This window comes from Rhinatrema bivittatum, chromosome 5, assembly GCF_901001135.1.
Source record: "Rhinatrema bivittatum chromosome 5, aRhiBiv1.1, whole genome shotgun sequence".
Lineage (NCBI taxonomy): Eukaryota > Metazoa > Chordata > Amphibia > Gymnophiona > Rhinatrematidae > Rhinatrema > Rhinatrema bivittatum.
This window is the reverse complement of record NC_042619.1, coordinates 361,531,491-361,557,824: the sequence shown is the minus strand read 5'-3', so window position 1 is coordinate 361,557,824 and position 26,334 is coordinate 361,531,491. Positions and strand designations below refer to the sequence as shown.

The 26,334-nt window shown below is 48.2% G+C and overlaps 1 protein-coding gene across 1 annotated transcript in view; it reads left to right on the top strand.

Annotated features, from left to right (window-relative positions):
• DNAJC3 (DnaJ heat shock protein family (Hsp40) member C3) overlaps positions 1-26,334 on the top strand; it is a 401,955-nt gene that overhangs the window by 231,584 nt on the left and 144,037 nt on the right. Inside the window, 2 exon segments of the mRNA XM_029604719.1 lie at positions 21,954-22,059; positions 22,152-22,272. Coding sequence (XP_029460579.1) covers positions 21,954-22,059; positions 22,152-22,272 — 227 coding nt within the window.

Sequence of the window (26,334 nt, the reverse complement as noted above, 5' to 3'; positions counted from 1 at the left end):
TACGCGGACATGAGAAGACTACTGGCAGGGGAGCCTCTTCCCCTGCCTCCTCTCCGGGACCTTTTACGTCAAGGTCCCATCCTCCATGAGGATCCAGCTCAATTCTCTCTTACGGTCTGGCCATTGAGAGGGCTAGACTGAAGAAAAGAGGTTACTCGGAGCCCGTGATAGATACACTCCTCCAAGCTCGCAAGTTTTCCACTTCTCTCACCTACGTAAGGATCTGGAGAGTATTCGAGGCATGGTGCGACACTCATGGCACCAATCCACATGCGACCACGATCCCTATTGTGTTGGATTTCCTGCAAGATGGGCTTCAGAAGGGTCTCTCCCTCAGCTCCATCAAAGTTCAGGTGGCTGCACTGTCTTGCTATGGTCCCAGGAGGGATGGCAAGACCATTGCCACGCATCCAGATGTGTCTCGCTTCCTGAAAGGAGTTAAGCACATTCGTCCGCCACTGAAGTGGCCAGTGCCTTTGTGGAACCTCAACCTTGTTTTGGATTTCCTCACGGGATCCACCTTCAGACACCTTCGGGGCCTGTCTCTCTGTTCTCTAACCTTGAAGATGGTGTTCTTATTGGCAGTGTGTTCAGCACGCCGCGTCTCAGAGCTACAAGCACTGTCCTGCCGGGATCCCTTTCTAAGAATCACTCCAGAGGCTATCCATCTTCGCACGGTCCCCTCCTTTTTACCTAAAGTGGTCTCACATTTTCACCTTAACCAAACTATATCCTTGCCTACCACGGCGGGTTTGAAGAAATCTGAAGAAGGGCGTTTGCTACGCCATCTCGACATAGGGAGACTGCTGCCCAGATATCTGGAAATGACACAAGAAGTACGAAAGACAGACCCATCTGTTCCTCCTGTACAGCGGGAAACGACAAGGGGAAGCGGCCTCTCGGCCCACCATCGCCCGCTGGATTAAAGAAGTTATCAGAGCAGCTTACGTGGAGGCCGGGAAGTCTCCGCCTCTACAGGTCAAGGCTCATTCTACCAGAGCACAAGTGACATCCTGGGCGGAATCCAGGATGCTGTCGCCTGCGGAAATCTGTAAAGCGGCGACATGGTCCTCCCTCCATACCTTCTCCAGGTTCTACCGTCTGGATGTCCAGGCTAGGGAGGGCTCAGCATTTGCGAGGGCGGTACTACATGGTCCTCAGGCAGCCTCCTGCCCAGGCTGGGAGTAAAGCTTTTGTACATCCCATTCGTTCTGAGTCCATCTGGCTACACGCCAGGAAATGTTGAGATTACTTACCTGATAATCTCCTTTTCCTTAGTGTAGACAGATGGACTCAGCATACCACCTAGCTGCCTGTGTACATGGGTTTCACCGATTCAAGGTAAGCTATGTCATCTGTTTCCATAAGAGCGTACACTCTACCAGGTGTCAACGCCTTCCGGTTGGGAATGCTGGCGGTCTCCAGCTACTATCAATCGGTCAGGGGAATCCTGTTTCACTTTTCACTGAGCGTCAGTACACACATCCATAACAGCTTTTGCAAGGAAGATTACTGAGTTGCTACGCTTCCTGTGGGGGTATATATACACCCGTGCTGACGTCAGATCCATCTCCAACTGCTAGCACATGGATACTATACCCATTCGTTCTGAGTCCATCTGTCTACACTAAGGAAAAGGAGATTATCAGGTAAGTAATCTCAACATTAATTTTCCCACCACAGAGGTGAGGCTAACTGGCCTGTAGTTTCCAGCCTCCTTTCTGCTCTCACTCTTATGAAGCAGGACCACCATCACTCTTCTCCCATCACTCGGCACCACTCCCATTTCCAGGGATCTATTGAACAGGTCTTGCAGTGGACCTGCCAGAACTTCTGTGAACTCCCTCAGTATCCTGGGATGAAACTCATCAGGCCCCATGGCTTTGTCCACGTTGAGTTTTCCTACTCTTCCTATACATTCTCTTCTGTAGATGGAGTTTCGTCTACTCCACCTCCATCCACAGTCTTGTTAACTAGCAATGGTCCTTCTCCTGATTCTTTTTTAGTTAACACTGAACTGAAGTATTTGTTTAATAGTTCTGCCATTTCTTCACGATGCAGGATCGAGGCACCAAAGAGCGTCAGTTGATGCACCGATGTAGTGATCCATCTCCAAGACACTATGTGGCGGCAAAGAGCGCATTGAAGCAGCGGAGACCCACAGACCACCGGGTCCCACATACTTCTCCGGCAGATAAGGGCTTGTCACCTACAGCCCAGCCGCCAGCCTTTCATGGGGCCCCTGTTCCAGATCTGGAGCTCGTATTCTCAGATGTGGAACAGATGTCAGTCCATGGGTTGACAGGATCTTCCCACTCATTCAGAGTCTTCTCCGACCTGTCTTCAGCGTCTAGGCGCAAGTGAAAAGGGTCACATCTGCAAGAGCCCTTGGGGGAAAAAAGTCACAAGTGGAGTCCTCGTGAGGAACAGGTGCTTGTACGGCCCAGAGGTCCAGACTCAGATATTCTGCTGGCAGCATTGTCTCCCAGAGGGCCTGCAAGGGAACCCTCCCCTAGATCACAGGGAATCCTGGCCTCCCAGGTGACGACACAAATCTCACAAATACTGACAGGTTGTTTTTTTTTTGTTTTTGCTGGAAAAACGTACGGGCAGGGAGAGCATTCCCTCTGCAGGGCTCCACTTTCACAGAGTGAGGACACCGACCAGCCGGTATTAAGCCCCCTTTCGAGATGCATAGCAGGAAGCTCCTGCATATGAATCATCCTCTACATCGCCTGATTCTTTGACTGGCTATCCTTCTGACTCCCCCTCCCCCCCCCCCCCCCCCCCCCCCCGGAGGAATATCCTTTACCTATCTCCCCGTCAGAAGACCTCTTACTCCGTTTGTGGGGAATGTCCTCAATATAGAAACCAGGAAGGTGCTGGACCCCTGGGCAGAATTCCTAGGGATACTTAAGATATTCGAGACACCTGCACAGCCAACTGTGTTGGCCTCCCATGCTGTCCTGGATGATTTAATGACCAGAGCATGGCAGCTCCCCTTGGGGGCAGCAACATCCCGCAAAACTGTCCTGAAGTTCCGGATGCGCGCATCACACTTTCGTAGCACGGTTCAGCTCCCACTTGCTTCCATCGTGATGGAAGAGGGTGAAGAAATCATGACTGCACTCTAATACTCCTCCAGGGAAGGATAACAAATATTTGGACAGCTTCAGAAGGACTGATTTTCCAGGCTGCGATGCTGAATGCCAAGATACAGCAGCACTAGTTCTATATCACCCAATCCCTGAAGCCCTTGATGATGAGCATTGACCCGGATGGCAACCCACCGGCCCAGCTGCACGCGATGAAGTATATGCCACCTGTTCCACATATTTGAGGCATTTGATACCTCGGCCAGAATCTCTGCAGGAGCTATAGTAGCCAGATGCTGGGCGTGGCTATGGTTGAGTGCTATCAGGGAGGAAGTACATGAGAAACTCAATGATCTTCCCTGCCTCCCAGACAGCCTCTTTGGGGATAAGCTACAGGAGGCAGTAGCCCAACTCAAAGAACAGAATGTCGTGGTGCAGTTCCTCACTTCACCGAGATCAATCGTCGGGAAGAAGATATTATTCAGCCCCTTGGAGAACACACACTCAACCGCATATGGGCAGAAGTTATCCCTCCTATCGCCCGCAGTCTTTCCAGCTGCTTAGGTGACCACAGCCTCAGCAAACACAAGGCCGTGGTCATAATATTATAAATATTCATTAAGTTATTTATTTTATCCCCATACAAATCTTTTACTCCTCACTGTTCCTCTTCTTTCTCTATCCCAGTTATTCCACCCCTGGTTTTTTGTAACTGCTTCCCCTTTGCACCAGTTTAGTTCTACTGTTCTTTGCACCCCTTGTTTGTATGTAAACCAGCATGATGTGACTTGTTCATGAATGCCGGTATATAAAAAACCTAAATAAAAATAAATAATGCAACTTGTGCCCTCCATGTGGCCCCGCGGACCAAACCAACCTCAGCAGGGGTTTTAGGGATACCCACGCCATCTCCTTTTAACAGTCCTGGGAGAAAATTATGACCAACCGCTGGCTACTTCAGATCATCAATGTGTGCTTTACCCTGAGTTTCAAGACAACAGGGAGACGGATTGTGCAATGGGAATGCCCTCAAGGAGGAAGTCTCCAGACTGCTTCACCAGGGCTGCATTCGCCAATTTCCTATCTCCTTGCGGAATTGGGGATTTTATTCCCCATACTTCCTCATTCCCAAGAAATCGGGAGGTCTTCACCCATCCTGGACCTATGGATGCTCAACAGATTCATTTGCAAGGAGAAGTTCAAGATGACCTCCCTCAAGTCCATCTTACCCTTTTTACAGCCCAATGACTAGATGAGCGCACTGGATCTAAAGGAGACGTATGTACATATCCCCATCAACTGTACCTGTTGGCAGTACCTCTGCTTTCAGGTTGACGAGCACCATTTCCAGTACAAAGTACTCCCATTTGGACTTTCATCGTCCCCGAGAGTCTTTACCAATTGCCTAGCAGTGGTGGTGGCTCACCTCAGGAAATAGGGAATACAGCTGTTTCATTACCTCGACTGGCTGCTAGTTGCCCCAGACCCATCCTCCCTGCAACGCAGCCTCCAATGCCTGGAGAATTGGGCTTGCTGGTCAACTATGAAAAATCCAATCTACAACCAACCCAGACCCTTCAATTTATTGGGGCAGTAATCGACTCTAAATTAGGCAAGGCGTCCCTGCCCGAATCCAGGGGCATGCTACACAACTGCTGGCAGCCACCCCCTCCCCCAGCCCCCCATGCATTGACCATCCTGGGGCCTGAAAACACAATGAATGCAGCATCTCTTCCCTCCCCCCCCCCCCCCCCCCCCCCCCCCCCTCGCCAACTGTCCACTGCCATCTCGAATGCCCCTCCTGCAGCCCAAAGGGGCCTACGAAGGGACACCAGGAAACAAATTTACAGGCCACGGAGGAACTACCCTCCTGCCTCCCATGCTCAGACAGCCCAACCCTGTCATAGGGGCCAACCTAGTCAGCACAGGACTCCTAGAGTGCAGACAACCCCTCCAGGCTGGATGTGCATCTGGTTTTTGACTCCTATCCAGAGAGCAGCAGTCACCCTCCCTTGTACACCCCCTCCCAGTTTACCAGTGGGAAGCTGCCTGTGCCACTTCGCCAATAAATGGCAGTCACCACTGACTGTTGGTTACTGTCTATCATAACCCACAGTTATCATCTCAACTTCCTTACTGTGCCCCCAGACTCCCTGCCCATCCCGGTGTGGAGTCTAAGCGATCACATAGTACTCCTCGAGGCAGAGCGCTCTACCCTACTGTAGTCCAGAGCCATAGAACCGGTTCCCTGGACACAGCGGGAGGGAGAGTTCTACTCCCGGTACTTTTCTAATCCCAAAAAAGACCAGTGGCCTACGCCCTATCATGGACCTCCGAGCATTAAACCGATTTCTTCGCAAGGAGTGGTTCAGAATGGTTTCCTTGGGCACCATGCTCCTGCTTTTTTACAAGGAGACTGGCTCTGTTCTCTAGACCTTCAATATGCTTACGCCCATATAGCGATCTTTCCTCCTCATTGCAAATACCTGCGATTTGTAGTAGGACACAGACACTTCCAATTCAGAGTACTGCCATTCGGCCTAGCCTAAGCACCCTGAGTGTTCACAAAAGTGTCTGGCAGTCATGGCGGCATAGTTGCGACGCGAAGGAGTCCATGTCTATCCATATCTGGACGATTGGCTCCTCAGAAGTCACTCCAGAGAAGGAGTGCTCCGCTCCCCATACAGCTGCTCCAGTCATTGGGGTTCTTGATAAATTACCTGAAATCCCATCTGACTCCGCCCCACCAGCTATCTTTCATCGGAGCAGACCTAGAAACTGCCAAGGCAGAGAACACACAACCACACTGTCCAACATAGCCAGCTCGATCTGCTGTCGTCGGACAGCCTCTGCTAGTCTGCTCCTCACCTTGCTGGGACATATGGCATCAACAGTCCACGTCACTCCAATGCCTCGCCATGAGGGTGACGCAGTGGAGCCTGAGATCTCAGTGGTCCCAAGCCACTCAACTCTGTGGTCGTCTAGGTAATCAGCCAGCTTCGACAATCTCTCGGTTGGTGGACAAGGGAGTCCAACCTATGCAAGGGACTACCCTTCCAACCACCAGAACCTCAAATAGCGTTGACCACGGATGCCTCCAGCCTGAGCTGAGGAGCCCATGTCATCGGACTTCAAACATAGGGAGTGTGGACCAAAGCCGAGGTGGACCACCAGATCAATTTCCTGGAACTCCGGGCAATACGGTATGCCCTCTTTGCATTCCAGGACTGCCTGTCCAACAAGGTAGTCTTAATTCAGACAGACAACCAGGTAGCCATGTGGTATCTAAACAAACAGGGGGGCATGGTTTCTTACCTGCTCTGCCAGGAGGCAGTGCAGATCTGGGCCTGGGATCTATCCCATTCCATGCAACTGCGAGCCCACCTACCTGTCAGGCGCAAAGAATGAGATGGCAGACCGCCTCAGCCTGACTTTGCAGCCCCACAAGTGGTCTCTGGATCACTCTGTTGCGAGCAGAATCTTTCATCAGTGGGGTCAACCAGACATTGACCTCTTTGCGTCCTACCACAACTGCAAATTAGACAGATTCTGCTCCCTGCACAACAGCCACAAGACACTGGCTATGGATGCCTTCTCCCACTCCTGGAGTACGGGTCTGCTGTATGCGTATCCTCCGATTCCACTCATAAGTAAGACTCTCGTGAAGCAATGACAGGACCGAGGCTCAATGATCCTCATAGCCCCATATTGTCCGCACCAAGCCTGGCTTCCCATTCTTCACGACCTCTCTGTCCAGCAGCCTATTTGCCTGGGTACAGCATCAAATCTCATAACGCAGGATCAGGGCAAATTGCGCCATCTGAACCTCCAGTCTTTGTCTCTGACAGCCTGGATGTTGAAAGGTTGATTTTACAATCCCTCGACCTTTCTACTGATGTCTCACAGGTCCTAGTAGCTTCAGGAAAGCCGTCTACGCGGAAGTCTTACATATTGAAGTGGAAGAGATTCTCCTTGTGGTGCATGCAAAAAGGTCTAGATCCCTTCTCCTGCCCCACGGCGAGACTACTGGACTACCTCTGGCACCTCTCGGAGACTGGTCTCCAGACTTCCTCCATCCAGGTACACCTAAGTGCCATAGCCACTTACCATCGGGGGATAGGGGATGCACCAGTTTTGGCGCAACCCCTTGTAGGATGCTTTGAGGCCTACTACAACTGAAGCTTCCACTACGTCCCCCAGTTGTGACCTCAGCATTGTACTGGCATGGCTCATGCAACCTCTGTTTGAGCCCCTTCATTCCTGCGAGTTCCGACATCTCACTTGGAAAGTTATTTTCCTTATAGCGATTACATCCACTTGCAGAGTCAGTGAGCTGCAGGCCCTGGTAACCTACCTGCCTTACACAAGGTTCCTCCATGACCGGGTGATACTATGCACTCACCCTACGTTCTTACCAAAGGTAGTGACTGATTTCCACCTGAATCAGTCCATAGTGTTGCCCACCTTTTTTCAGAGGCCTCACTCTCACCCAGGTGAGCGGGCTTTGCACTCTTTAAGCGTGCGCTCGCCTTTTATTTAGACCGCACCGTAGCCCACAGGCAGTCCACCCAACTCTGTCTCCTTTGACAAGAATAGACTCTGAGTTGCGGTGGGCACGCAGACCCTGTCTGCCTGGTGGCGGACTGTATTGCTTTCTGCTACCAGCAAGCAGGCCTTCTGCTAGAGGGACGAGTAAAAGCACATTCAGTCAGGGCCATGGCAACGTCAGTAGCACACTTCCTTTCAGTACCCATTGCCGACATCTGCAGGGCTGCAACTTGGAGTGCTCTCCACACCTTTGCAGCCCATTACTGTCTGGACAAGGCTGGTAGGCAAGACAGCATCTTTGACCAGTCTGTCCTACATAATTTGTTTCCAGTGTAAGAACCCAACTCTTTCTATATAGGGCCCACTGTGAATTTCAGACTGCCCCTTCATTGCCAACAGCACTCCTGTTGTGCCTTTTGCACGTTTTTGGGTGCTGGTTGGGCCACTATGTTCTGAGGTAGCCTGAGCTTGCTATTCACCCATCTGTGAGGACTTCCATCCTGCTTGTCCTGGGAGAAAGCAGAGTTGCTTACCTGTAACAGGTGTTCTCCCAGGACAGCAGGATGTTAGTCCTCACAAAACCTGCCCGCCACCCCGCGGAGTTGGGTTCGCCTACGGTTTATTTTATTTTTCGCTCGTACATTTTGCTACAAACTAGACTGAAGGGGGACCCCGTGTGGCCTCAGGGCTAGTGGCATTCTGGCACACTAACATGCTCAGTGTGCCAGTCAAAGTTCTAGAAACTTTGACAAAAGTGTCCCATGACAAGGCTCCATCTGATGATGTCACCCATGTGTGAGGACTAACATTCTGCTGACCTGGGAGAACACCTGTTACAGGTAAGCAACTGGGCTTTCTCCTGCTCCACACAGACTGCTTGATTACCTTCTATATTTGTCCAAGTCCAGTCTCAAGACCAGCTCAATAAGGGTTCATCTCAGTGCTGGCGCCTATCATCAATATATAGAAGGTAGACCCATCTCTGTTCAGCCTTTGGTTGTCCGATTCATGTGTGGCCTGCTTCATTTGAAGCCTCTCCAGGCCGCCTCCTGTGTCATGGTTCCTGAACATGGTACTGACCCAGCTGATGAAAGCTCCTTTTCAGAAGCTGAACTCTTGCAACTAGAAGTAACTGACCTGGAAAGTCATATTTTTGGTGGCGGTCACTTTGGCCTAACCCTAACCCTAACCAGGCTCTAGTAACTTATCCACCTTATACCAAATGTTACCATGATAGCATAGTCTTATGTATCCATCCTAAATTTCTGCCTGAAGGGATGTTAGAGTTCCATCTTGACTAGTCAATTGTCCTTCCAACTTTTTTCCCTCAGGCCATATGTTCACTATGGTGAACAAGCACTACACAGTTTGGACTACAGAAGAGCTTTGGGTTTCTACCTGAAGTGAGCTGAAGCCTATAGAAAGTCCACCCAGATTTTTGTTTTCTTTTGATTTTTATCCAGTTGGCTAGCAGATTGCATCTCCTTCCGTTTATGTTCAGGTGGGCCCTATGAAGGCTCACAGTATTGGTAGCCCACCTAAGATTGACCTCAGTATTAGGGCAATGTCTATTGCAAATCTAAAGTCTGCCTTCTTAGATTTAAATTCTTTGACATATGCAGCAGTTGTGTAATCCACATGTTACACCGTTGAACTGATAACATCAACAAAGAACATTCGTGGCAAGTTCATGTTTCTTGATTCTAAGAGTTAATGTTAAGAACCAAAACTTTTTGCCTTCATTAGATAATCTTATACTTTACCATTAGGTAAAGTAAAGCAAATTTAAATTTATGAAGAAAAATTTGAGGGGATCACCTGCTAATGCATTATAGCTACATGGCTTGATCTTAGCCTTAAGGATTACAGGGACTTCAGGAGACATAGTGAATTTAATTATTTGCTTGGTTCACAGACTTATGTTTTTCAATGACAGTCATGTGCAAACTGCAGATAAACTGTCATGATCACTTCAGCTCATCTCCATATGAGGGATTATAGAATTCTCCTAGGACAAGCAGGATGGTAGTCCTCACAAGTAGGTGACATCATCAGACAGAAAACGTTTATCTAAGTTTCTAGAACTTGGGCATGCTCAGTGTGCCAGTCAAACATACCACTGTCCATGTGCGGTCCTTCTTCAGTCTCTTCTTTTCTGCAGAGTGATCATTTCGCAGATGTAGAGCTGACGCTGGATTTTTTTTTTTTTTTTTTTTTCGGGAAAACTGACACGTTCGAGTTTTTCTTGTTTCTTTTCCACGCCAGGTCCCTCGATTCTTCCTGGCCTTAGTTAGAGGACATTGCAGTAAGTTCCCTGTTCTTTGTGGACAATTACCGACGGTGCCATCTCACAGTGGCCGCTGGCCATTGCTCTTCGGTTGTTTTGGTTTTTTTTTCCCTTTTTTTCTTCTATAGCATCATATGGCTTCCGCTGGTTCCCCCGAACTATGTCCATTACAGACCCCCTCAAGGTCTGTATTCTGTGCCTGGGGGCATCGCACAACGTCCAGGGTGTTCGTTCTGTGCCCAGATGAATCCCAAGAGTCGTCATGCGCGACTTGACAAAATGGAGAAATTGTTCAGACCCAGGAAACTCGAGCCCTCGACCACAGTATCGGGGGTGTTAACGCCTCGAAGTAAAGAGGATCTGGTAATCGCCATTCTATCTTCTCCTCTGCCGGTTCCCCAGGTCGAGTTAGTTGCTGGTGATTAGCCTCTTTACATTTCTTCCCATTCTAGGTCCAGGTTGTCACCATCTCCCTCTGTGCTAGGGAAAGACCAGTTTGAGCATTGTGGGAAGTTGAGGAAGCACCGGCATCGATCACCATCTTCTCATGACTCCAAGCTCTGGATGACATCGGCCGAGATGCCTCTGAAGTGGCCCCTTGCCAAAGAGGCGTCACCCTCCATCAAGGCCAAGGGCCCGAGGTGGTCCCCACAGATTCCAGTGCCGGGCTCCAAGAGGGACCCTGTCACACTTCCTCCTCCTCAAACTGTCCTGTCATCAGCAGCATTTGAGGAGGAGTTGGCATGCCGAGTGTGGTTGGTGGTAGGCTAGGCCCTACAAGGTATCGAGCCACCAGCCCCCTTGAGGCCACCACTGTCGATGGAGTCTGCGCCGTCGACGCTTTAGCAATGGTGCCAGCAGTTGGACTTGCTCCTCGGTGTGCTGCCGGTGCCCCAAAGGCCCTTGCTGCCATGGGGGATACAATGAAGCCTCGATCGGAGACCATCCCCATCGCTGATTCCTCTGAAAGGGCCATTGGTGCCGGTGGTTCCTCTTCCACGGCCAACCTCACGGCCAGCATTGCCCAAGCTGTCAGGTCCTTCACGCTTGATGCCTCCGGGGCTCTTGGTGCCCTAGCCCAAGAGTGCAGTTAGGACTCCCCCCACCAGTGTGTCCGGGTGATCTGAGCGATGACATCCCTTGTGACCCACGGGGGGGGGACGAGGCTTCCGTATCCTCCTCGGATGATTCCGAGGACGTGCTCTCTGAGCCATCTCCTCCAGAGGAGAGAAGTCAATTCCCTCCAGAGGATGTGACATATGCAGGCTTTGTCTGGGCCATGGCAGAAAGATTCCGGGCACAAAATGCTGGAGGTCCTCCAGTTTGTAGATGCGTCCAAGGAAGTGGGTGCATCCATGCAGTTCCAGTCCATGACATATTTAAGGAATTGTTTGTCTGGCTCTGGGAGCACTCCATCTTGGACCCTCCAGAAAGCCGGAAAAGCAACACAGTGTACCTAGTGCAGCCAACCATAGGTTTGGAGCGGTGCCAGCTTCTGTACCAGTCCATGGAGGTAGTGTCTGCCCTCAAAAAGGCAAAGAGGTCTCACACCCATGCTTCGGCTCCCCTGGGTTGTGAACACAAGGCCCTGGACACCCTGGGGAGAAAAGTATTCCAAGGCTCCATGTTGGTGGCTCACATTACCCATTACCAATTATATATGAGCCAGTATTCCCAGAACCTCTGGAAGCAGGTTCAGAATTTGGTAGACAGTCTCCCTCGACAGCTCCAGTAAAACTTCCTGAAGGTTGTTGAGCAGGATTTGGAGTGTCAAACATGAAGATCGGTCCGCATATGATGTTTTTGAGATGGTGGCGAAAGTACCTCAGCGGGCATCGGTGCACACCTCTGCCTGGAAGTGCAAGACAGTATAGCGGGCTTGACCTGTCCTGGGGAGATAAAATTAAGGAGGCAGTGGCACATATCATGAGACCCTCCAGCATCTTTCAGCCAGCATCTCGAACCAACAGTCCTCTAGCAAGAAATCCTCATGTCAGGGGCCCAGACGCCTGTTTTACTGCCCGAGGAAGTACTACCCTCTGGCGAGTAGGGAACAGTCTCAGTGGGTTGGGCCCAGGGTTTCAATGTAAAATAAGCAGTTCCTGCCTTATTGGTTTCTTGTTTCATGTGAACCGATATGATAGCTCGATCGAATGTCGGTATATAAAAACAGTTAAATAAAAATAAATAAAAAAATAAAATATTTTCTCATTCCAGAGAGAACAGGGGACCATCGTTCGATTCTGGACCTGGGGGCCTTGAACAAATTCCTCATATGGGAAAGGTTCAAGATGGTCTCCCCGGGTACCTTGATTCCTTCCCTGAGGAGTGGAGATTGCCTTTGCTCCCTCGATCTAAAGATGCCTACACTCACGTTGAAATTTCCTGTGACAACCGGAAATACTTCTGGTGGGTGATAGCCATTTTCAATACAGGGTACTGCCCTTCAGACTGGCACCTGCACCCCACGTTATCACGTAGTGGGGGCTTATCTGAGAAGCCTGCAAGTGCATGTTTTTCCTTACCTGGACAACTGGCTTATCAAGAGCACCTCCAGGCGGGGAGCACTGCAGTCCCTATACTCCACCATTCGGGTCTTGGAGACTTTGGGCTTTCTTGTCAACTACTCAAAGTCCCAGCTGGTCCTGTCAACGCAACTGGACTTCATTGGTGCCAAGTTCAAGACAGCTCAGGCTTGGGCATAAGTGCCCGAGGATCGTGCACTCACCTTAGTGTCCCTCCAGGAGCGATCTCTGAGTCGCCAGGTCTCCATGCGCCACATGTTATGCCTGTTGGAACACATGGCTGTGACCGTCCATGTTTCTCCTTTCGCTCGTCTGTACATGTGCAGGGTGCAGTGGACCCTGCGGTCCCAGTGGCACCAGGCCATCCAGGACATTAAAGTGCACATCAGGGTCACTCTGCCACTTCGCCACTTAGGAATTCCTTGTCTTGGTGGGAGACCCTATCCAGTTTGAAGGTAGGCATATCTTTTCAGGCTTCCCCTGCTCAGGTTGTACTTACCACGGATGCTTCCCTCCTGGGCTGGGGGGGCCCATGTTGGAGGTCTCCCAACCAGCATTGATAATCAGCACATGATGCACAGTGTCAGATCAACTTCCTGGAGCTCCAGGCAATCCAATACGCGCTTTGGGTGTTTCAAGATCACCTGGCCAACAAGGTGGTCTTCATCCAGACCAATAATCAGGTGGCAATGTGGTACCTCAACAAATAGGGAGGCACGAGATCATTCCTTCTTTGTCAGGAGGCTGTCCAGATCTGGTCGTGGGCTCTGTCCCAGGACATCCTTCTTCGTGCCATGTACTTGCCAGGGCAGGAGAATGTGCTAATGGACGACCTGAATCGTTCCTTCCGCCTGCACGAGTGGTCCCTGAAGCAGGTGGTTGCGGATCAGATATTTTGTCTCCCCGGACATGGATCTCTTCGCTTCACCCTACAACAGGAAGGTAAATCAGTTTTGCTCCCTGTCAATGAAGAACAGCAAGCTAGCATCGAACACCTTTGCCTGCCTTGGGGCACGGACCTCCTGTATGCCTACCCTCCGCTTCCACTAGAGTCAAAGACTCTCCTGAAGCTCCAGCAGGACTGGGGGACCATGATTCTCATCGCGCTTTATTGCCGAGGCAGATCTGGTTCCCACTCCTGCAGGATCTCTATCCCTGCAAGAGCCAATCAGTCTGGGAACCTCCCCAGACCTCATCATGCAGGATCGGGGCAGACTGCGCCATCCCAACCTCCAGGCTTTATTTCTCATGGCTTGGATGTTGAGAAGATGACTTTACAGCCCCTGGACCTCTTGGAGGGCATGTCTCTGGTCCTGGTGGAGTCCAGGAAGCCTTCCACTAGGAAGTCTTACAGCCTAAAGTGGAAGAGATTCTCCGTTTGGTATGAGCCACAGCTTAGAGCTGTTCTCTTGCCCCACATCTAAACTGTTGGATTACTTGCTACAGTTCTCGATCAACTCTGTCAGAGTGCATGTTAGTGCTACTGGGGCCTACCATCACGGGGTGGATGGTTCACCCATTTTGGTGCAGTCTATCGTGGGGCGCTTTATGCGGGGTCTGCTTCAGCTGAACCCTCTCCTCAGACCCCAGCAGTTTCCTAGGACCTGAATGTGGTCTTGTCACAGCTTAAAAAGGCTCCCTTTGAGCCTTTGCGCTCCTGTGACCTGAAGTACCTGACCTGGAAGGTCATCTTCTTGGTGGTGGTCACATCAGTTCTCACAGGACAAGCAGGATGGTTGTCCTCACAAATGGGTGACATCGAGGATGGAGCCCACCACGGAAAACTTCTGTCAAAGTTTAAACAGAACTTTGACTGGCCCCTACTGGGCATGCCCAGCAAGGCACTGACCCTGCAGCCAGCAGGGGTCTCCCTTCAGTCTTCTTTTTTCCGCGCAGCAGTTGCCACGCGGTGAAAGGAGCTCTCTAACCACGTTCCTGACAGGAATTTGGAAGTTAATTTCCTAAGAAAATTTGCCCCTCAAGGGTCTCCCTTCGACAAATCTTTAGTCATCTTACGGAACCCGGTAAGTTTTTTGCCTTTTTCCATCGACTACCGTCGATTTTGGCCCTTGAGGCCTGTTGGCACTTACCGATCCCCAGCCTAAATTTTGGCTTCAGGCCATGGCAACGGGGTTCCGCCGTTGTCCGGATTGTACCCGGACTATGTCCATCACAGACCCCCACAGGGTTTGTGTAATGTGTTTGGGTAGTGAGCATGATGTCCTGACTTGCACCAAATGTGCCTTAATGACACCCAAGGGTCGCAAAGCCAGGATGGAGAAGATGGGGCTCCTCTTCCATGCACCCACCCCAACGCCATCGATAGCATCGACATCATCGGAACCGGCACCGTCGAAGTTGTACCATCATCGTCAACCCTCCGGTGACCGTCCGCCATCGATCGCTTCTCGGCCGTCGACTCCCGTCCCTTCCCCGGATGGGCGAGGGGATCGGAAGGAAAAGCACCGCCATCGACGGCACAAGTCTCGGCCTGTCGAGGATCCACAGCCATCGATCTCTGCTCAAGCCGAGCCACCGACAAAGAAGCCGCGAACAGACCGGACACCCTCCACGTCTCGTTCGCAGGCATCGAGGAAACCCTCACCCTCCCGGGGTGCGGGGGCCGTGATCCCACCGGTTACGGTGGTCCCTCCGGCCCTGCCTCAGCCTCCCTCTCCCGTCGAGCCGGGTATGGTTACCCCTGGTCTCCGGGCAGAACTGGACCGGCTGGTCCAGGAGGCCATCGAGAAAGCGATGAAGAAATTGCAACCTCCATCGGCACCGTCTCCGGCACCGGTTCCAGTGCCGACACCGGCACCGGCTTCGCCACCGAGGAGGGAACCGACCACCGAGCCGTTGATACAAGCGCTAGCACCGCTACTAAGCCGCATGGAGGCGCTCATGACGGCCCTTCCATCGGTGATTCCAGTACCATCGACAACACCACCGTCTCCGACTGGATTTTCATCGGCAGGAGAAACACCGTTCCGGATTCCCCCTTCCGGGGTGGTTCCATCGGTGCCTTCTGGTATATCTCCACCGATATATCCTTCGGTTCCATCCATTCCACGCCAGGCACCGATTCCATCGACAGCACCGAAGCCATCGATGCCATTTCTGGTTCCACCTACGGCACCGATTCCACCTCGGTTTCCATCGATGCCTTCAGAGCCTCAGCCAGGTCCATCAGGGCTACAAACCCCACTTGATCCCTACGATACCTGGGGTTGATGATGATGATACATCTTCTGACACAGATTTGCCTTCGCCACCATCTCCTACAGAGAGTAGAAAAAGATCTCCTCCTGAGGATCTATCTTTCATTAATTTTGTGAAAGAGATGTCAGAAGTTGTACCTTTTCAACTACAATCTGAAGCTGATGACAGACACCAGATGATGGAACTCCTTCAATTTCTGGATGCTCCAAAAATCATCGCTTCCATCCCTATACACCAGGTGTTTTTGGATCTGCTCAAGAAAAACTGGGAATCTCCTTCATCAGTGTCCCCAGTTAACAAAAAAGCTGACTCCACCTACCTTGTCCAGTCAGCACCAGGTTTCCAAAAAACTCAACTGGATCATCGCTCTGTTGTGGTTGAGTCCGCGCAGAAGAAGGCCAAGCGTCTTAAGCCACACTCTTCTACCCCACCTACCAGGGACAACAAGTTCCTAGATAGTGTTGGACGGAAAGTCTATCATGGAGCTATGTTGATTTCACGCATAGCTTCATATCAACTTTACATGACTCAGTACAACAGAGCCATCCTTAAGCAGATGCAAGACTATGCTGACACGTTGCCAGACCAATACCAACCGCAGCTTCAAGCCCTTCTTCACAAGGGATTTGAGGCAGGGAAGCACGAGATTAGGACTGCCTACGACATATTCGATGCTTCCACAAAGGTTTCAGCCACAGCCATCTCAGCCAGACGTTGGGCTTGGTTAAAATCATCCAACCTTCGCCCAGAGGTTCAGGATCGTCTTGCTGATTTACCCTGCTTAGCCGATAATTTGTTTGGAGAACAAATTCAGCAGATTGTGGCGGAGTTGAAAGACCACCATGAGACGTTGAAACAACTCTCATCTGTCCCACCTGAGCTGACCTCCAAGCAACCGCAAAAGAAAGACTCTAAGAAGTCATTCTTTCGACCACGCCGTTATTACCCTCCATCGGCCAGGCCTCGTCCAGCTCGATCCTCTACTAGGCCTCAGCCGCGTCAGCCTAGGAAACAAAGGCCTACTGTAGCCCCTCCTCCTGGGCCTGCGGCTGGCCTTTGACTCCCCTGTAGGGAACACATGCCAAACCCCTCTTCCGGACATCCCTGTAGGAGGTCGACTGTACCATTTTCTACAACCTTGGTTGCAGATCACCTCAGATCAGTGGGTGCTAACAATTATCGAACAGGGTTACCACCTCAACTTCATAACTCTTCCGGCAGACTCCCCGCCTCTTCAAGCGTGGAGTCTATCCACCCATTTGGCTCAATTACAACAGGAAGTATCCCTTCTTCTGCAATCAAATGCTATAGAACTCGTTCCTCCCTCTCAACGAGGCAAGGGATTCTATTCCAGATACTTCCTAATACCAAAGAAATCAGGGGGACTACGTCCCATTTTGGACCTTCGAGCCCTCAACAAATACCTTCAAAAAGAGAAGTTCAAAATGGTAACCCTAGGCGCGCTGCTCCCTCTGCTACAAAGAGGGGATTGGCTGTGCTCTCTCGACCTCAAGGACGCTTATACCCACATTGCGATCACACAATCCCATCGCAAATATCTGCGGTTTCTAGTAGGCCACGACCATTATCAATACCGTGTCCTCCCTTTCGGTCTAGCTTCTGCCCCACGAGTCTTTACCAAATGTCTCGTAGTGGTAGCAGCATTCCTAAGGAAGGAAGGTGTCCACGTCTACCCATACCTGGACGATTGGCTAATCAGGGCCTCCACCCAACAGATAGCTCAATCCTCCCTAAAATTGACAATTCAAACACTCCTTTCCTTAGGGTTTCTCGCCAATTACGAGAAATCTTGCTTAGTCCCGTCTCAAACCTTATCCTTCATTGGGGCAGACTTGGACACCTTACAGGCAAAGGCTTACCTTCCTCTTCAGAGGGTCCACACCCTAATGTCCCTGGCTCGCCAGCTCCAGTCTCAGAACACTGCCACGGCTCGCCAGTTCCTCATTCTCCTAGGGCACATGGCATCCTCTGTTCAAGTCACTCCCATGACCCGACTAGCCATGAGAGTAACACAATGGACTCTACGACACCAATGGATTCAAGCTTTTCAGCCTCTGTCCTCCATAGTCACAGTCACACAAGCGCTGCGCCTATCCTTAACCTGGTGGACGACTCAGGTCAACCTCCTTCAGGGCTTACCCTTTCTTCCACCGGATCCGCAAGTAATCCTAACCACCGACGCTTCTCACATCGGTTGGGGAGCCCATGTGGACGACTTTCAAACCCAAGGGTTATGGTCCAAAGAGGAAGCCGAACACCAGATCAATTTCCTGGAACTTCGAGCAATCCGCTATGCGCTCCGCACTTTCAAAGATCATCTCTTTCATCAGATAATCTTAATCCAGACGGACAACCAAGTGGCCATGTGGTACATAAACAAGCAGGGAGGCACAGGCTCCTTCCTTCTGTGTCAGGAAGCTGCGCAGATCTGGGCGGAAGCCCTCTCCCACTCCATGTACCTCAGGGCCACTTACCTGCCGGGAGTAGACAATGTATTGGCAGACCAGCTGAGCCGTGTCTTCCAACCACACGAGTGGTCACTCGATCCTCTGGTAGCGACCTCTCTGTTTCACAAGTGGGGTTCTCCCCGCATAGACCTCTTTGCGTCCCCTCATAACCACAAAGTGGACGATTACTGCTCTCTCATTCGGAGCCAGCACTCTCGGCCGAGGGATGCATTCTCCCTCAAGTGGACAACCGGTCTGCTCTATGCATTCCCTCCACTCCCTCTTGTGTCAAAGACTCTCGTGAAGCTACGCCAGGACGGAGGAACCATGATCCTGATAGCACCTTACTGGCCACGCCAAGTATGGTTTCCAATACTCCAGGATCTCTCCATCCGCAGGCACATTCCTCTGGGAAAGGACCCGCATCTGCTCACTCAAAACGACGGATGCCTCCTCCATCCCAACCTCCACGTCTTGTCCCTGACGGCATGGATGTTGAAAGGTTAGTCCTTCAGCCTTTCAACCTTTCAGATTCCGTTTCTCGGGTCCTGATAGCTTCACGAAAGCCTTCCACAAGAAAGTCTTACTCGTACAAATGGAAAAGGTACACATCATGGTGCACTTCTCAGTCCCTTGATCCCCTTTCCTGTTCAATCTCCAAATTCTTGGACTATTTATGGCATCTCTCTGAATCAGGTCTTAAAACCTCTTCTATCAGAATGCATGTCAGTGCGGTAGCCGCCTTCCATAAGGGTATTGGGGGTAATCCTATTTCAGTACAACCCCTAGTAACACGCTTTCTTAAGGGCTTGCTCCATCTAAAGCCGCCCTTGCGTCCTCCGGCCCCATCCTGGGACCTTAACCTGGTTCTTGGTCGTCTTATGAAACCTCCTTTCGAACCTCTGCACTCCTGTGACTTTAAATATCTCACTTGGAAAGTGTTATTCCTTTTGGCTATTACTTCAGCTCGCAGGGTTAGTGAATTACAGGCCCTAGTTACCTATCCGCCTTACACTAAGCTCCTGCAGGACCGCGCGGTACTCCGCACTCACCCTAAATTTTTACCTAAGGTAGTTTCTGAGTTTCATATCAATCAATCCATCATACTACCTATCTTTTTTCCCAGGCCCCACTCCAACTCCGGAGAACAGACCCTGCATACCCTAGACTGTAAACGAGCTCTAGCTTTTTACGTAGACCGTACAGTTTCCCATAGGAAGAGCACTCAATTATTCGTCTCTTTCCATCCTAATAAGTTGGGACAACCTGTGGGTAAGCAGGCTCTTTCTTCCTGGTTGGCGGTCTGCATTTCTTTTTGCTATGAGCAAGCTGGCATTCCTTTTCAAGACCGTGTTAAAGCACACTCTGTGAGGGCCATGGCGACGTCAGTGGCACACCTTCGATCGGTGCCGCTTCCTGACATCTGCAAAGCTGCAACCTGGAGTTCTCTCCATACCTTTGCAGCCCACTATTGTTTGGATAAGGCTGGAAGACAGGACTCCATCTTCGGCCAATCTGTCTTGCGTAACCTTTTTCCAACCTGATGTACCAACACCCTTCCACCTACCCGGTAGGGTGCGGATGCCCTTTCCCATATTTCTCCTCAATTGTTGTGCCTGTTGCACACCGTTGAGTACATTTGGTGCAAGTCGGGACATCCTCAGCTCGGTACTCACCCATTTGTGAGGACAACCATCCTGCTTGTCCTGTGAGAAAGCAAATGTTGCTTACCTGATGTAACAGGTGTTCTCACAGGACAGCAGGATGTTAGTCCTCACGAAACCCGCCCGCCTCCCCGCGGTGTTGGGTTCGTTTTATTCTTACTTTCTAGGCACTGCCTGTAGCTTTGAAAATCAGACTGAAGGGAGACCCCTGCTGGCTGCAGGGTCAGTGCCTTGCTGGGCATGCCCAGTAGGGGCCAGTCAAAGTTCTGTTTAAACTTTGACAGAAGTTTTCCGTGGTGGGCTCCATCCTCGATGTCACCCATTTGTGAGGACTAACATCCTGCTGTCCTGTGAGAACACCTGTTACATCAGGTAAGCAACATTTGCTTACTCAGGGTCAGCAAACTTTAGGCCTTGGTGTTGTATCCACCTTACATGAAGTTCTTCCACGATAGGGTATGTACGGAGGACCACCCTAAGTTCCTGCCTAAGGTGCAATGGATTTTCATCTGAACCAGTCAATCGTCCTACCCATCCTTTTTCCAAAGTCTCATTAGCACCAGGGCGAACGGCTCTGCACAGTTTGGATTGCAAGAAAGCCCTAGCCTTCTACCTGGAGCAGACAGTGGTCCACAGGCAGTCCACGCATCTCTTTATCTCCTTTGACAGGAACAGATTGGGCAATGCAGTTGCTAAGCAGACTCTGTCCAATTGGCTAGTGGATTGCATCTCCTTCTGCTACACTCGGGCGGGACTGCAGCTTGGGAGGCATGTCAAGGCTCGTTCTGTCCGAGCCATGGCAACTTTGGTGACCCACTTGCAAGCGATCCCCATGGACGAGATCTGCAAAGCTGCGGCATGGAGTTCCCTCCACACCTTTGCCTCGCACTACTGTCTGGACAGGGTCGACTGCCATGATAGCAATTTTGGCCAGTCTGTCTTCTGAAATCTTTCAGCTGTAAAACCCAACTCTTCCTGCCTCAGGCCCATTGTTTGTGTTCAGACTGATTCCCTGTATTGCAGACAACACCTCGGTTGTTGTGCCCATTGGCATCTGGTTAGGTGACTGCTGGTCCCCTTTTTTTTCAGGAACAGCCTGTAGCTAGGTATTCACCCACTTGTCCTAAGAGAAAGCAGAGCTGCTTACCTGTAACAGGTGTCTTCTTTGGACAGCAGGTTGTTAGTCCTCAGGAAACCCACCCGCCACCCCACAGAGTTGTTTTCTCCTTGTTTTGTTTTATTTTTTCATAATTCTATATTACAAGACTGAAGAGGGACCCCACATGGACTGGGGCATGCTCACGGTGCCAGTCAAAATTCTAGAAACTCTGACAAAAGTTTTCCATGCCGGGCTCCATCTGATGAGGTCACCCACTTGTGAGGAGTAACATCCTGCTGTCCTAGGAGAACACCTGTTATGGGTAAGCAGCTCTGCTGTCCTTCAAGGATTGTGGAAATACTAATCCTGAGATCTTTCAGTTCAAATTCTGCTCTCTCTGTGCCTCGTTACCCATCTGTAATTGGGGGAAATTGCACAGTTTCGTATTTTGTTTGTTTTTTGTTAGTACTTGACTACTAATTTCTAGGGATGTGCATTCATTAGGTCATTCATTTTATTCATTTCAATGGTATGTGTATACTATGTGGACTTACAGTGCATGCATGAAATGGATAGTACACATGTATTTTCCATAACTGGTTGTGTGTACTATCCGTTTTATGTGTGTAGTGTAAGTCCGTGAGGTACGCTCATACCGCCAAAATGAATGACCTAACGAATGCATATAGTAATTTCAGTGACTGAACTATTTATTTTCATAGCATTTGATAACTCACCCTTAATCTTACATCAAAGCTTGTTGTAATCCCCTTTGGATGAAAGGTGATAATGCAAATTTTATTTCATATAACAGCTGAAAATTAGTGAAACATTTGGTACTTCAAAATAGTTTTAAAACGTTAAATTTATATCTTTCAACACATTTTACACTGCATGAAGAGAGGTTTTGAAACTCTGCTTTTGAAAACTCGTTATTGCTGGCTCATTCTGTAGGCTTATCTGGTGATTTACAGTAAAAAATTAACTAAATTTGAAAGTATTCCCCACATAATATAATAAAAACACATATTTTTCACTTTGCACTTAGGTACACAGATGCCATCCTTAAGTATCAGTCTGTGCCTAAAACAGAGCCTAATATCTCTTACTATGCTACACTTGCCCAAGAAAAGATCTGTCATTGCTATTCAAAGGTAAAGTATATGGATATTTTTAGTGCTTAGATTAAATCAGAAATTAAAATTGAGTACACAGAGAGCCTTCATGTTTCATTTTTCCATTATAGAATCAACAGTCTGCTGAAGCTATTAATGTGTGTTCAGAAGTTCTGCATCATGACCCAATCAATGTAAATGCTCTCAAAGACAGAGCAGAGGCCTATTTATTAGAAGAGCAATATGATGAAGGTAATAATACTTTAACGGTTTTTGGAATGCCTTTGCTTGTCATTTAAAATACTGCATTTGGTTGCTGTTTGAACATTTTCACAGTATTTCAGGAATGCCAACTCTTACCTCCTTTGCTCCATCATTTTTGATATGATGTGGAATGAGGGCACAGTGGTTTTTAGTTCCAGGAATCCTTTTTTAGTAGTAGGTTAATTTTTGTGATTTGCCATGATTTGTATTTTCTTCCTGATAGATATATCAGTCTTCATTTGGAGGCCAATGTGCTAAATGATAGTGTATTCTGCCAGAATGACCTAATACCTTGAAGTTTTTCAGATGGCATTATGGGATTCATTTTTGTAGAAGTCCATGCAAAATCAGACTTCATTACACTGAACTATAGTTAATTTTCACAAAAAATGGCTTTTGCAAATTTTTTTGTACAAAAGTTTGCTACTGCAAATTGACGACTGAACCATGATTCTTCAGCCCAATGATTTTTGTCATTATTCTTGGAACCAGATTTGCAATTCATTATGCGTCTGGAGGAAAAAATTGCAAATGCAATTACATGTCCTATTTCCCATTTTTTTCACTCATCACATTTCTGAAGCTGTTCATGCTTTAGTACATCAGCCTCTTGGTGTGGTCTTCACCTTAGTATGATAACTGGCTGTCAGTTTCCTTAGGAACTACAATTTGTAGTTGAGGGCAGATACTCTAAGATTGTTCCCACAACGCTGGTCTATAAAGTTCTTAAATCAGATCTGCATTTAGAAATTCAAAGTGTAATGTCAAGAAGTAGCCACGGTATACAACTGCAACGAAAGGTTATATTTGTAATCATTAGATATAACTTCAAATTTGAATGTCAATAAAAGGTATTTTTAAAGTTGAATTCTATTGTTAGTCTATTATATACAGTGCAACAATATTCAACCCCTAAAATGTCAGCAGATTTGTGTGGTTTACAAATAACACACAGATTGTTCCAGACAGTTTTATTGCAAACCAGTATGCTCTTAAAGTAAATTTTCAGCCACAATTCGTTATTCCTCTGCATTTTTTGTAAAATAATATTGAAAACTGAAAAATGCTGCTTGTATATGTATTTAACCCCTTCAGACTAGAACTTGGTTGAATCACCTTTTGCTAGTTGGGATAAGTTTTATCAGCTTTGCACACTGTTTGGAGTGATTTTTGCCCTTTCTTCCTGGCAGATTTTCTCTAGGTTGGTTGGATGACTTATGGACTGTAATTTTCAAATAGTGCCACAGATCTCTATTGGACTGAGATCTGGACTTTGACTTGGCCATTGTAGAACATTCACCTTTTTGTTGTTGAACCCACTCCTGTTTTGCTTTGGCCTTATGTTTGGGATCATTGTCTTGCTGAAAAGTGAATTTTCTCACTAGTTTAAGTTTTTAGCAGACTGAAGCAGGTTGTCTTGCTCTGAATGTTGCAGCATCCATCTGTCCTTCAGTTTTAACAAGATGCCCAATTCCTGCTGAGGAGAAGCATCCCCACGACAGATGCTACCACTCCCATACTTTACTGTTGATATGGGGTTTGCTGAGGAATGGGCAGTGTTAGGTTTGTGCCACACACAGCATTTTGAATTTTGGCCAGAAAGTTCCATTTTTGTCTCATCTGACCACAAACCACATTTTACCTGGGTTGCTCTGATGCTTTCTGGCAAACTCCGTACATGCTTTGATGTGGTTTTTTGTCAGTAATGGCTTCTTTCTAGCCACCCTCCCATGCAGGCCAGTTGTCTGCAGAGCTCTTGGTGCACCTCCACTCCAGTCTCAGCCACTGTTGCTCCTTCAAAGTGATTGTTGGCCTCTCTGTGGCTTCCTTCACAAGTTGTCTCCTTGTTCTGATGAGTTTGAGGGTCAGTCTTGATTAGGCAGTGTCTGGGTGGTATGATGCAGCTCCCATTTCCTCACAATTGATCCAGCAGTGCTCACTGGAATATCCAAGCACTTGCATATTATTTTGTAGCCTTTTCCTACCTTGTGCATGTCTATAACTTTATCTTTAATTTCTTTAGAATGCTCTTTGGTCTTAATTTTCACAGCTTTCCTTCAGGTTCACAGTCTGGCCAATGATACTGGAGTTAGGGGACCTTTTAGCCAGAAAAGGTGACTTTTTTTTTTTTTTTTTGTAGAGACCAATTGTAAGTCAGTTGTTAGGGCAATATCTTTCATCTGTGTAGGCTTGGATATTCCACAGCACAGGAGTGAATATTCATGCAAGCAGCATTTTTCAGTTTACAAAAATGCATCGAAATAATGAATTGTGACTTTGAAAATTTACTTTGAGCATTCTGGTTTGCAATAAACATACTGTCTGGAACAAGTGTCATTTCTAAATCACACAAATCTGTTTTTTTAGGGTGTCAAATAATTTTGCTAGCATCTGTACCTAGCAAAGAATAAGCTTGTCAATTTCCCTAACAGACTCTGTCAGAATCATGCATCAGATTTTGTCCAAAACGTTTTTTGATTGAAATTTAAAGTGTTTTTTAATCAGAGGAGCCTTACTTGAATTTAGAAAAGTTACATTAACATCGAAATTCCATTTTTGTTGGGTCCTGCTTTTTAGCAGCAAATGAAAGCTTATGGTATCCAAGTCAACATTAGGATAGGTTCCAGTTAAAGTGAAAGCTTTCTATAAATTTTGATTGTTTGAATATCTGAAAACAATATTACTACTCCCATGCTTTTTTTTTCCCCTCATGCTATCTAAATCTGCAACTATCTAGAATTTTTTTTTAAGGAATGTTCGATGCAACTTTAGTAATTTTTTGGAATGAAAGGCGTTTAACATTCTATATCTCATGAAAATGGGGTGTCACGATGTTGTCTACTAATAAGGGGTGACATATACTGAAACATTTTTCACATTTTATAGGGGAAAAATTCTGAATACATCTGGTACATAGTATAGTTATTTCTGTGTTTTATATTGCCTTCGTATTCTTTGAAAGAAAAAGTAGAGGGAGCTAGGGAGCACCATAATTTTTATCATTTTTTGTATGTGTGTTCAAATTGACACACATTTCTTTAACACCCCATACTGGCTTTATACTCTTGCAGTGACATACAAAACAGCCTATCCCTTAACATGGGTAGACTTTACCCATGGTAACCAAATAGTATGGATAAATGTATTGCAACAAGACAAAAGTTCTGTCTGGTTTTCATTTTGTTTCCCTTATATCAAATGAATCATTTGTTTTTCATCTTATGATTCGCTTAATTACAAATGTACTCTAAGTGAATTACAGTAAAATTATAAAATGTAGCCACAAATAAAACGCAATTGGCCAGCACCACGCACAAAAAATAATCAATGCAAGAAATTCAAACAAACACAAAACGGATATTACCAAGCTGTAAACAATAATACAGCAGCAGCCTAAGTACCAGCAGTAAAAAAAACTAAAATCTAATAGAATAAAAAATAAGGTTCTCCAAAAGTTTGCATGCATAATCATGCTGTGACCTTCTTATAGAACAGATGATGAAATTCTGTGGATATCCAAAGGTTCCCTATACGTACCAGGATCAGTCCAGAGAAGTGGGTGGTTTTATCCCTACCAGCAGATGGAGCCAGAGAACCAAAACTTTGAGCACTGCCATATATACTAGAATTCCACCTGCGTCCCTCAGTATTTCTCTGACTCCAGCAGATGGTAGAGATACACTCCTGCAGTCTTTAGTTCAGTTTTTTCAGTTAGATAGAATTTTTTTCTTTTAGTCTCTGTCGCTTCCTGAGATGTTAGGCACCTTCGTAGGCCATCCCTCAGTGGAAGCCGGGCATCTGGGGGATTAGATATCCCTGGCAGGGTATCGCCCGCCACGGTTTGGGGGGGTGACGGCCAGGGGCTCCTTGTTATTCCCTTCCAAGACTACTGCAGCTGCTCCTCTACCCCTGCAAGAGCTTTTCTATTTTTTTGTTTCCTCAGTAAAGTTAATAAAAAATAAAGTCAGCTTGTTGAGCTGTAAGGCTGCCGACTGCTTTCGATTTCTAGGTAAGGAGTCAGTGCGAGGGGCTTGGCCCACTGAGGCCGTG